The sequence below is a fragment of the Dipteris shenzhenensis genome, chromosome 7 (genome assembly GCF_047967505.1).
Source record: "Dipteris shenzhenensis isolate YYH24624 ecotype China chromosome 7, Dip_SZ_1.0, whole genome shotgun sequence".
Classification (NCBI taxonomy): domain Eukaryota; kingdom Viridiplantae; phylum Streptophyta; class Polypodiopsida; order Gleicheniales; family Dipteridaceae; genus Dipteris; species Dipteris shenzhenensis.
In genome coordinates this window covers 20,043,707-20,055,151 of record NC_141602.1, presented here as the reverse complement: position 1 = coordinate 20,055,151, position 11,445 = coordinate 20,043,707, and the positions used below count along the sequence as shown (strand labels likewise).

The window sequence follows — 11,445 nt, the reverse complement described above, 5'->3', positions numbered from 1 at the left end:
AGGGGGGGATTAATGGAGGGAAGTAAGGATTGGGTAACAAAAGGGGTAGTAAGGTATAAAATTTAAATACAATTACTCTTGGCCTGAAAGATTTTGGATTTACGTACCAAAGCTGGAGCGATAGATGGAGTTTTGGTGGAGTGATAGATGGAGTGCTGGTGTTTCAACACCCTTTGTATGGTTCTTCCACCCTTCGTTTGTGCTCTCCCTTCAAAGCTGAAGTGATTCGAACTTGCTAGTACAATGAACACAGAGGTGTAGGGAGTAGTGGCTAATTCGAGGTTGGTGGCTGGACTAGGAGAGAATGCAGTGGAGCCAACTAATGCTGCCTACAAGGAGTGGTAGATTTGATCGGGAGATTTTTCTTAGGTTTGTGGCCATGAGAGTGATCCCTAATTGTGACAGCATTCACATTCTTTAAGTTTACGCATGTTCTGAGCTTCTTGTTGTGTTTAGGCACAATGACGATGGGTGAAACCCAATCAATGTACTCTATCTCATAGATGAATCAAGCATCTAGGAGTTTTTCCAGCTCATCATAAACCATGGTGCCATACTTATGATTTGTGCGATAAGGTCCACATACCTTAGGGTGGGCACCTTCCCTTATAGGTATTGTGTGTACTGCCACATCTGGTGAAATTCCTTTTATCTCTTTGTATGACTATGCTAGGTAGTCACAGTATTCCATTAGGAGTGCTTTGAGTTTGGTTTCATCTTCTTGTCGAAGCTATTTCCCAATGAAAACTAATTTTTCTTCCTCCCCTTCAAGGGCGAGGTTTATTGTTCGAGTTTTCCCGGTCCCTCATAAATTGGAGTTTCTCCAATGCTATTGGTTTCTTGAACTTCAGATTCTCTTAGTGGTCTTGGCATTGCTATGAGGACACTGCCACTTGTGTAATTCTTGAAGTATTTCGGCAATTCTCGAAGATCAGCCTCTAATGGTGTTGAACTAGCCTGACATGTGCCATGTGTATTGGGTGGCATAGTTTCATTAACCAATTTGTTAGGCTCTTTTTGACCTTCTTTTTTTGAAGTATCTTGATCAAGCTTCATCTGCACATGTGGCTTATACTTCCGAAACTTCTTACATTGGGAACTGTGGGGTAACTTTTCCATTGGTAATGTGTTTCCAAGTAAGGGTTCATTTGCTGTGCGTACTCCTTCCAGTCCCTTAGGGGACCATTCAAGAGGAGGTGGCTCAGATTTTAAGGGAGCTGGCTTTGTAAGATACAATTCAACGATCCTTGTTTGGACTCATTCGAATCCATCGAAGTGTTCAGCCTTGGCTTTTCTGCAATTTTCTCCTTTAGCTTTCTTGTAGATCTTCTGCTGTTATTCAACTTTGGAGGTTCAACTTTTGGAAGCTCGACTGCCATTAGGGCATGCAGAATGGCTATGTCGTTGTCAAAGACTTCATCTTCAATTTCAACATTCTCAGCCTGAGTTTCAAGGTCCCAAGGAAAATCTGAGTCATCATTGGTATGGGTACCTTCTTCAAGTTCATTATCCCACTTGAGGTCAGCAAGAATGGCACCTCTAGATCGATTGGATCTTCATGTGTGAGTGGAGGATCTACCTGTGCACCTTAGCATCTATTTGCAAGAAGATGGGGTCTAATGAATGGCAGGTGTCGATGTTTGCCAATGTTTGTATCTAGTTATTGACATTGCTTTGTGAATCGCCCGCTATGGCATGCTATTGTAGGGGAGCTGATTTGCTAGAGATTGTCATTAAAGATGTGTCATCCAATGCTCTAGGCACAATTGGTTTTATAGCTCCTGTCCCCACATTCACCTTGACTATGGTATCGTGATTTTGGATTGTCAGTCTATTAGTTCCCTAGTCGTGGAGGACTGATGCTTCCCGTAACCAAGGACGTCCCAGTAAAATTTGATAGGATTTTTTGGGGCGATCCAAGATTGTGAATTGAAGGGAAATGTAGACTCGTGTGACCTTTGTTGACACGCCATTCACTATTCCCAAGGGTTTAGCCCAGGAATCATCGGCAAGGTGTATGTTGAAATTATCCTTTTGCATTAGTGGGAGACCCCATTCATCATAGAGCTCCTTTGATAGGACATTTGCACTAGCTCCACCATCCACTATGGCTTGGACTTCATTATATGCCTTGTGGATCAAAGGCACAATAATGTTGCATATGTCATCTCTCTCACCCATCCGCACAGGGATATCTTCGATGTCATCCATAGGTGGAGGGGGATTCGTCAATTTGATCTAGCCTTTGAAACTCTCCCAGAGATTGGGACAATTCCATAGTAGGATTCCAATGGGAATTGACACAGGGCAACTTAGGATGCTAGAGAGGGCAGCTCCTTCAAGTTGATGTGGCGGTACATTATGTTGCAGAGCTTGTTGTTAGATTGGATCTTCAGCTTGTTTCTCAGTCTCAAATTGAGCTTGTTCCTTTTGTACCCATTGTTGAAGTGCCTGAAAATGAGCCTTCTCCACCTTTGCATTTGGGTATGGAGCTTCTTTTATTTGAGGCTCGGGAGTTGATGTGGATGAGCTCGGCTGCTCACATTGCTTGGCGGAGGTATAGGCACTTGTGCTTTCTTTTTAAGAAGTTATCTAGGTTGGATTGGAATGTTAGGGTCCTTGGTGGCCTCTTTCTACTGGCGTGTAATTGCATTCACAGGTTGTGATATTACGCTTGTCGGCCCCAGACTTTGATGGTCCACACCAATGATGCCGATTAGGACATTAGGCTTAACCTCTATTTGTTGTGGGACCTTATTTTTCATGGGACAATCCATACAGGCATGTCCTATGCCATAATCTCTATAGTGTGGTTGGAAAGTAGCAAGGCTACCACGATGAGGACACTTTGCAATCCGGCAATTTTCTCCACAACTGTAGCACCTAATTAGTGCTCGATATGTGTTGGGATGTACTTGATTTACATAGACTAGTATTAGACCCTTGGCACCTTCTACATAGTACACATGGTACTCTACTTCATACTCGAATGGTGAGTCTACTTCCTCAGCTTGCAGTTGTTGTATTGAAACTGCTTGAGGAGATGGATTTGGCGCTCTTGGATATGGTCGTGGATTCGGGTTCCTAAGTAATTGTGGGACTCGTGTCCCGAATGGGAACATGATTTAGCCTTAGAGCTGGGGACGCTTGTGCAAGCATTGATTGCCTGTACACTAGCATGGGTGATGGTTGGTATTGTTGAGGTCAAGGCGGGTTGTTGCGCATGTTGAAGATGCAATTGTTTTCATCATGGCCACCGACGACACATATATAGCACCACAACCTTGGCGGTGGATTTGCTTGTGCAGTGATCCTGGCTCTTAGAGAAGAAGAGGCGAGAGAAGAAGAGTGGAGATGAGTAGAGAGGGCACAGCTAGAGAGCACACCACAAATGACTAATTGTACACTAGATTTAGTAAAAAATGTAGAATATATACAAACCCTTTTAGGGTTAGGGTTAGGGCATCTAACCCTTTCCTTTATAGCACTCTATTGGGTTAGTGCTATGCACATATGATTACATGATGTTGAGCATGGTTTCATAACACCTTCCCTCAAGATCAACATCTTGAAGTTGGACTTCCTTGAAGATGATGATTCTGGGGAATCCAAGAAGGACTGAGCATTACGTTCAATCACACCACCTTAATGGGAATGTCCTTCCTCTGCATCAAACCAAGAGCTTGTTGGTGTTTCTCGAAAAGCTCTTTAATGAGTGGTTTGGTAGAGATGAGGGAGCATCTAGAGAGCACACGAACAATGACTAACAGTACACTAGATTTAGTTAAAAATGTAGAATTTTCTGAATCATTTGTATGTTTCAAACTCTGTTCCATGGGAGTGGCTGCAATCTTGCAATTTGCCATATGAAACTTCTTCAGGAGACTGTCAACATATTTGAGCTGACTCATGAAGGTGCTATCTGGATCTCTCTAGAATTCAATTCCAAGACAATAGTACATAAGTCCAAGATCTTTCATGTCGAACTCTGCAGATAAGTCTTGTTTCAATTTCTTGATGAAGCTATCCTTGCTTCTGGTCACAATTAGATTATCTACGTACAAAAGTGTAATAGTAATGTCTTCCCCTTAAACTTTGTAGTAGAGAGTATGATCTGCATTGGACTTCATATATCACAGATCAGTAAAATACTTGTCGATTCTACTATACCAACTTCTAGGTGCTTACTTTAAGCTATAGAGACTTTTCTTGAGATGGCAAACCTGATTCTCCTTTCTTGGCCCAACATAACCTGTTGGTTGTTGCATGTAGACTTCCTCGTCTAGATAACCATTGAGAAATGCATTCTTGACATCGAGCTGGTACACATTCCATCTGCTAAGTCAATGATCAAGCATTCACAACTTCAGATAGAAGAAGAGGTAGGGGCAGAGGTAAATCAGCATTAAAGTCAGAATTAGCACCAGCATCATTCTCAACAACATTAGCATCAGCAAAGAGGAAATCATTCCAATCGAGGAAGATTCCAAGGACGAGGGAATGCATCCACCAATGTGTCAAACATTCAGTGCAACTACTGTCATAAGTTTGGACACTATGAAAGAGATTGCCGCAGGAAGCAGTACGACAAAGGCGATCAATCCAACAGCAATCAAGGGAATTTTTGCAGAAGAGAAAATCATCGCAGTGGACATTCTAGTCACACTCATTATGTGAATGAACCTGAGAAGATGTTTCTTGCAAGCGAGGATATGCAAAAAATTGATACAGTGTATCTTAACATTGATTGCAATTTGAAAGAGGATTTCACTTATCAAGTCGACCAAGCAGATCACTGCCTATATCATAAGAGATCTCTTGGGTAGGCTACCTTGGCTACCCAAGCTTGCGTACCCATTTTCCAACCAATTAAATTCAAGTAGAGTATTGCTTCCCATTCAATGCTACCTTTTTATAAAGATTCTTGCTTCGGTCATGTGTAAAGCCCGTGCTCATTTAAGAGTGCCCATGACATCTTTTGGTCACCTATAAATTGGGCACCTTTGGGGTAAACCTTTGGTAGTGTGTACTTTGAACCTGAGGACAAATGAGAAAACTAGCTCGACATTGTGTGTATGTACACATATGTACATTTTTCTCAACAATCAGAAAGCTTAGTGTTTCAAAATTTCAAGAATTTTCTTGAGAATTTGCAGATTTTAATTTAGTGACAAATATTTTTACAAAAGAAAATGAAAATGTTGGACGTTCATTGTATATAGTTTTCTATGAACACCGTATATAGTTTAGAGGTTTTCTATGAGCACTGGCGCTCACACTGAATCAGGAATCCTACCAACGCTTGACAGTGTATGTATGTATGTATACATATGTGCATGTATAGATACATCTATCCTGTATGTGTGTGTGGATCATGGTTTTATGATAAACGTAGCTCTCATGTTTGGCTCCAAGGGAATCCTTGCTCCACATTTCTCATGACTTTTTTCTTTTTCTTCACAAGGGTCTTTGAGCCCGGTTCCCTATTGCTTGCTTTGGCCAACCTTTTTGGCTCTTTATGATTTACCCACGCTGGAGGCAACAGTTCGATCTTTTTTTCAATTGGGTTCGATATTGGGGACTCTCGACTCTGTGGAAAGCCAGAAATCATAGAGTGTTTGGAGATTCTACTTTTCACTACTTTTGGATGTCACTCAGGCAATCTTTCTATGATTGCATGGACTAGTGTGCAACCCGTGGCAGGCCCTGGCTTGTAACATGGAAGAAGAATTGGCAAAAAGAAACCTAGCGAGAAATTCCACTTGCGTTTCGCATTTTGGATACGTTCAAAGAAAATCGTTCGTAATGGGACAATTGCATTGGCTTGATAAATTTTCTTGGGGAGAAAAGAGCGAACACTTCTTGGTGCTCCATACCAATTGTTGATCTCGTTCCAACATCCAAAAGGCTCGAAATCGTAATAGAAAAATGTGCTGGGAGTAGGGAAGGGCCATGGGGAGGAAGCCGGCTAGATTTTGGCAACCGACTGGTAGCCGGGAGCTTCCGATCGGGAAGGGTCGAAAAGTGGACTTTCTCGAGCGTCAGCTCAAATAGGGGCCCTTAAAGTTCTTGAAAATTAAAATTGATTAATTAGTGTGGGTGGGAGAGCTCGAGCGAGTGGGAGTGGCCGAATTAAACTGAGGTCCCAAAGATATCAGTCAAAGCTTGTGGATGTGGGAAGCCTCTCGAAGCCTCCGTCACCGCGGCTTCTTATATATTCCCCTCACCTCTGTCTCCTCCTGCTCCCTTGTGCATCCATCTCAGGTGCCTCCAGGCTGCCTTCCCCTCTCTTGGCTCACTTCCTTGCCGCCTCTCCCTCCATTCCCTCCAAGCTCTCACTCACCTAGCTGCCACCTCTCACCACGCTCCCGGAGCTACGTTGGTGGAAAAATAAAAATGATCAATTGGAAGGTAAGGGAGCATAAAGTCATAATTAACTTAAGGTGATTAAGGCATAATTAACTTAAGGTGATTAAGGCATAACAGATTAAGGCGGTGGACACTGAGGCTTCGCGTGACATCGAGATTCTTCCATGCATCGACATCTTGGTCCCCTTGAGAAGGAGAGCCTTTGAAAGGGGAGGAGCTTGGAGGGTAGAGGAGAAGGAAACGGGGCTGCGGCAGCCTCTGGCGACAGCAGGGCAGAGCAAATGGCAGAGAGAGAGAGGAGCGCAAGCCTGAAGAGGGAGGGGAGATCGAGGAGTGCAGATTAAGGAGAGATCGAGGCTTAATTTTTGCAATTCAGCTATGCTGCGGGAGTCAGAGTACGGCCGGAGCTAATTAATTGGATTCGCCTTCCTCTCAGGCAGCGTAGCGTCCCACCCGGAATTTTCTATGTAAAATTACATTCAATCCCGAGTTGGTGCTATGTGGAAATAGTGTTTAGTTTGTAAGTTACGAATTACAAACGTGATGCAAAAAATTGCACGTAAACTCGAACTCGATGCTTGGGGAAAAAGATATGAGTCGAATGAGAGTTTTGTAAGCTTTGGACGGTAATGGCGATCCCTCTTTTGGAATTTTTGGGTACCTCCTCATCTCCAGCTCCTCAAAATGGTAGCATCCTGTTAACGTACATGAAATTTACAAAAAGTAACGATGATCTGATGTGGGAGAATCACAGAAACGGCGTAATCTGCCTTGAAAGATCGCTGCCCTGTTGAATCCAAAAGGGCCAGACATTTGTGGAAGCGTACAGCGCGGAAAAGGAAGCCATTGATGCGATTCGAATGCTTGTACAGAGTAAAGATTACGCTACCTTGAACGATCGGAGCATCGTGGAAGCGTGCAAAGCGATGAAGGAAGATAATCTGTTTGAAGGTGTCTCAGGCAGAAGCAAGCATTTTAACAGAACGATACAGAGAGAAGAAGAAGTCTTCTTGATCCAAAATCTTGCAGAAGTCGTGCAATTTCTATCAAACCACGCAAGAATGCAATCTCTCCTTCGATATGAGCAATCCTTTGAGCTTGGCATTTGATCATTGAGGTACAGAATGAGCCAAGAACGGATTCTCCCAGCCGAAGAATCCCCACCTGAGCTTGAGGTCCTGTACGTGGATCGTAGCGATCCTTTTCTCGTTGCCTGCCGTTGCTTCAATGTCCTCACAGCCGTTAGCGCCATCTTTTGCGTTGTCGTGAACGTCTTCTCGGCGGTGCACGCCTTTCGCAGCGGCGAGGATGTAAGCTCTCTGGCACATGCAACGAACTACGCCATGCCATCTTTTCAGCTGTTTGGTGCGGTAATCGTTTGCGTCTAATTTGCGACTGTTTTCTGTAGATTTTCAATGGCATCTTACGTTGCTACGCAGTGCTCATTGCGTTATTTGTCGTCGTTGCTGAGACAGAGTGGGAGAAAATCTTCAATTTCTGGAAAGTAAGACCTCTATTTAAAATGCTGCCTTGGTCTCGCCTGTCGTTTGCAGGAATGTATGACATGCTACCGTTTCATTTCGAGCTTTAGTTCAATATGTCGGGCCTTACAATAAGCTTTGGAAGCAGTGATTTGTAGAGTTTTTTTTCAAAATAGCAAAAATCCTCACAATTTTGTATCAAACAGATTCTTGAATACTGGCCTGGGAGAGGGATGCTGCAAGTCTTGTAAGCTTCTGTTCCATTCTGATAACAGTCGATGCCCTGTCATTTTCAACCAACATAATTTTGACAACTAACTCACCATTGTATGTTGCGGTATGAGAGAGAGAGAGAGAGAGAGAGGGAGAGAGAGAGAGAGAGAGCTCTTTGGAATAAGAATTGATGCAAGGTTCTCTGGTCTTCCAGTGTTGCAATCATGACGAAGGCACTTTCAGAACAAGAACCGAGGGTCCGTTGGATGGTTATTGTACAGGAGATGTCAAGCTACATGCTCCTGGCTTGCGGTCTCCTCTATATTGTCATGGTTAACAACACTTTTCCTCATCTATTTCTTTACTCAACTGATTTCGATTGGCACGAGAACCAAACCGTTTAAAATTGTGGATACTGACAGGGAGTCCTCTGCATTGGTAAAGTGAAACGAGCTCGATTGAGGAAATTGCATTCAAGGGATGAAGCTGCCAAAGATTTAGAGGTTTGATGAGCTTGCATAAATATCCAGATTTGCAGGATGAGAATGTACTAAGGACATGTTTTCTAGATAGACTATGTATGTACTAAGGATATGTTTTTTTCTACACAGACTATTAATTTGGAGGTTTGCTGAGCTTGCATAAATATCCATATTTGCAGGATGAGAATGTACTAAGGACATGTTTTCTAGATAGACTATGTATGTACTAAGGATATGTTTTCTACAGACTATTAATTTGGAAGATAACATGATCAAGGGGATGGATTGCTGCAGGAGCTGGAGAAGCGTAGGAAGGAGCTTCAGGCCTGGCTTGCTCGACGCCCCTGATTTCTACTTACACATTTGTTCCATTCAAATTTTTGAGATTGCTGCAGGAGCTGGAGAAGCGTAGGAAGGAGCTTCAGGCCTGGCTTGCTCGACGCCCCTGATTTCTACTTACACATTTGTTCCATTCAAATTCTATCAGCCTGCTCAAAATAGCAAATACCACTGATACACCAGGGATGCAAACATTGCCTCCATAATCTTAATTTTACAATGGGGATGCAATGTAATCAGAGCTTACAGCAAAGAGGATTGGGACTGTAATGTATTAATAAGGGCCTTCTGCATTCCAAAAGACCACTCTTTGAATCAAGCAGGTTCTATTTTATTACAACAAGCCAAGGACGTGTATCCAAACCTAAGCAAACCTCATACCAATGATAAGTACCCTTATTCCACCTTTCTCCATTTCTTTCTAAATTTTGGTTGTCAACAGAAAGGGAGTGATGGCCTCCCTTTTTTCATATTTTTGGCCACATGAAAACTTGCAAAGGTTTTTTAAACATTAGGGCTTGTCCTTGAGCCATCTACAAACCACTTCAGTATGTCCCCCCTACTAACATCACTTCAAAGTTCTAGCATTTCAAATGTCTACAAACTCAAACATGACTACAACTAGGGCTTGCTAACTAACATCATTTCTAGTTCCATCAATCACTCGTGTACATGCCGGGTGGGTCATTGTCACATGTGGACCAAAATGGGAATCATTGCCAATGGCCTTCTCTAAAAAATATTTTTGGCTACTATGGTAGTTGCTTTCTCTAGCTTTCTCTATAATTCTTCACAATCATATAATCATGCTATTTTTGGGCATAACATAAACATAATCCTGGGAGGCTTATCATGGGTTAAACATGTAAAACTTGAAAGACTATTGCATTACAACAAATATTTCTCTAGTTATTCTAGAGCATACAAATGTCACAAGGAAGCTTTAGAGCAGGCCAAGTCTTGTAGAACAACATTTGAACCAAGTTGTGTCAATTGATTTATCCCAATCTAGAAACAATTCTATAGGACATTTTGTGGCCCTACCTCGTGTATCACTTTTGATAGAATCCTTGCAACATAATCATTGGAGCTTGTGTTTGTTGATTTGTGGGGTTATCTGTATCAAATACTAGCACCTCTCTACCTATTGTTTGGGAGTTGAAGTCCTATGTTATGATGATCTTGCCCATGCTAGAAAACTCCATGACGTTCGTGTAGATAGACATGTAAGAGGACTCATACTCCTCTACTCTAAGAGTGCGAATCATGACATTGATCAAGGGACATCGCCTCACATTGCTCCATCCCATATGACACAATTGCATACTTAGTGTCACTCAATTGTTGCAGATAGAATGATGCATCTATTCCTTGAGATATGAGGGTAACTAAAAACTAGGCACGTTGCCATCCATGGTCGTTCGCAAAGCCCATGAGATCTCCAAAGGAAAAAGAATGGCTTTGCACATGCTATATTGTTCATCTTCTACATCATGCGCTTTTCAAGCTATCAACAATTGTTAATTGTTGAAGGTAGTTTGATTGGCCGCCCATGCTTGGGAGTAGATTTAAGTAAATCGAGTGTAGCAATTACACTCTTACATGAAAAAAATTTTCCCCCATGAAAAAGACTTCTATTGAGTATGAAAAAACCCATGAGAACAATTAAGTAAATAGAGTGTAGCAATTACACTCTTACATTACCTTTTTTTTCCCATGAAAAAGACTTCTATTGAGTATGAAAAAACCCATGAGAGCAAGCTCAAATACAACATGCTAAGGCCTCAAGGTGGCTAAAAATCTCCTCAAAAAGAGGTAGAAAAAATCCAAGGTTGAGGCTAAAAACGCAACCGCAACCCTGTACTCTTACGAGACCCTTACACAAAGAATCCAAAAACAATCTCTCATATACTCACATGGCTTGTGAGGATATTGTAAACCAATTCTTACATGACTTTACTGTGAATTGTCTTCACAGTAAAGTCATGTACGAATTGGTTTACAATATCCTCACAAGCCATGTGAGTATTTGAGAGATTTTTATCAATTTCTCACAATTCTCTCGTAGTGCTTTTGTTGCTTCTATTGTGATGGAGCTAAGTGTACTATGATATAATTGTTTGAATTGATGGTTTTCCTTAAAGGTCATGATTACAAAAACCAATTGGTATTCAATTTAATGTATACCCAACTTTTTTTGTTTCAAGAAAAGACTTGTGGGAGTCTTTTAAAACTTGTTGGTGGTAACGTGGGCTGGTTGGAGACTTTAACATGGTGGATCAAAGAAGGATAGGTGGATTGAGAAAGGTACTTTATCAACAAAGGTGAGCTAAAGACACGAGAAGAATTGAAAAAAGAACCATAAAGTCAAGGTACTTCATCAGCAGACGTGAGCTAAAGACTCGGCAAGAATTAAAAGGGAACCATGAAGTTAAGGATCTCATTGAGGAAAGAATATTTTCTTGGTCTGATAGGCAAGTTGTTGTTTTTAGGAAGGGAGGCTAGGATTGATAGAATTAAATATTGGAAGTCTCAAATACCCAAATTGTGTCTTCCTGTTT

At 41.9% G+C, this 11,445-nt stretch overlaps 1 protein-coding gene across 1 annotated transcript; it reads left to right on the top strand.

Moving 5' to 3' along the window:
- Positions 1 to 7,401: 7,401 nt before the first annotated feature.
- On the top strand, positions 7,402 to 8,924 carry LOC147900069 (uncharacterized). The gene is made up of 6 exons (XM_087377571.1): positions 7,402 to 7,679; positions 7,778 to 7,873; positions 8,057 to 8,097; positions 8,278 to 8,395; positions 8,486 to 8,566; positions 8,840 to 8,924. The coding sequence occupies exons 1-6, from the start codon at positions 7,494 to 7,496 to the stop codon at positions 8,891 to 8,893; spliced, it is 576 nt and encodes a 191-aa protein (XP_087233697.1). The 5' UTR covers positions 7,402 to 7,493; the 3' UTR covers positions 8,894 to 8,924.
- The last annotated feature ends 2,521 nt before the right edge of the window (positions 8,925 to 11,445 follow it).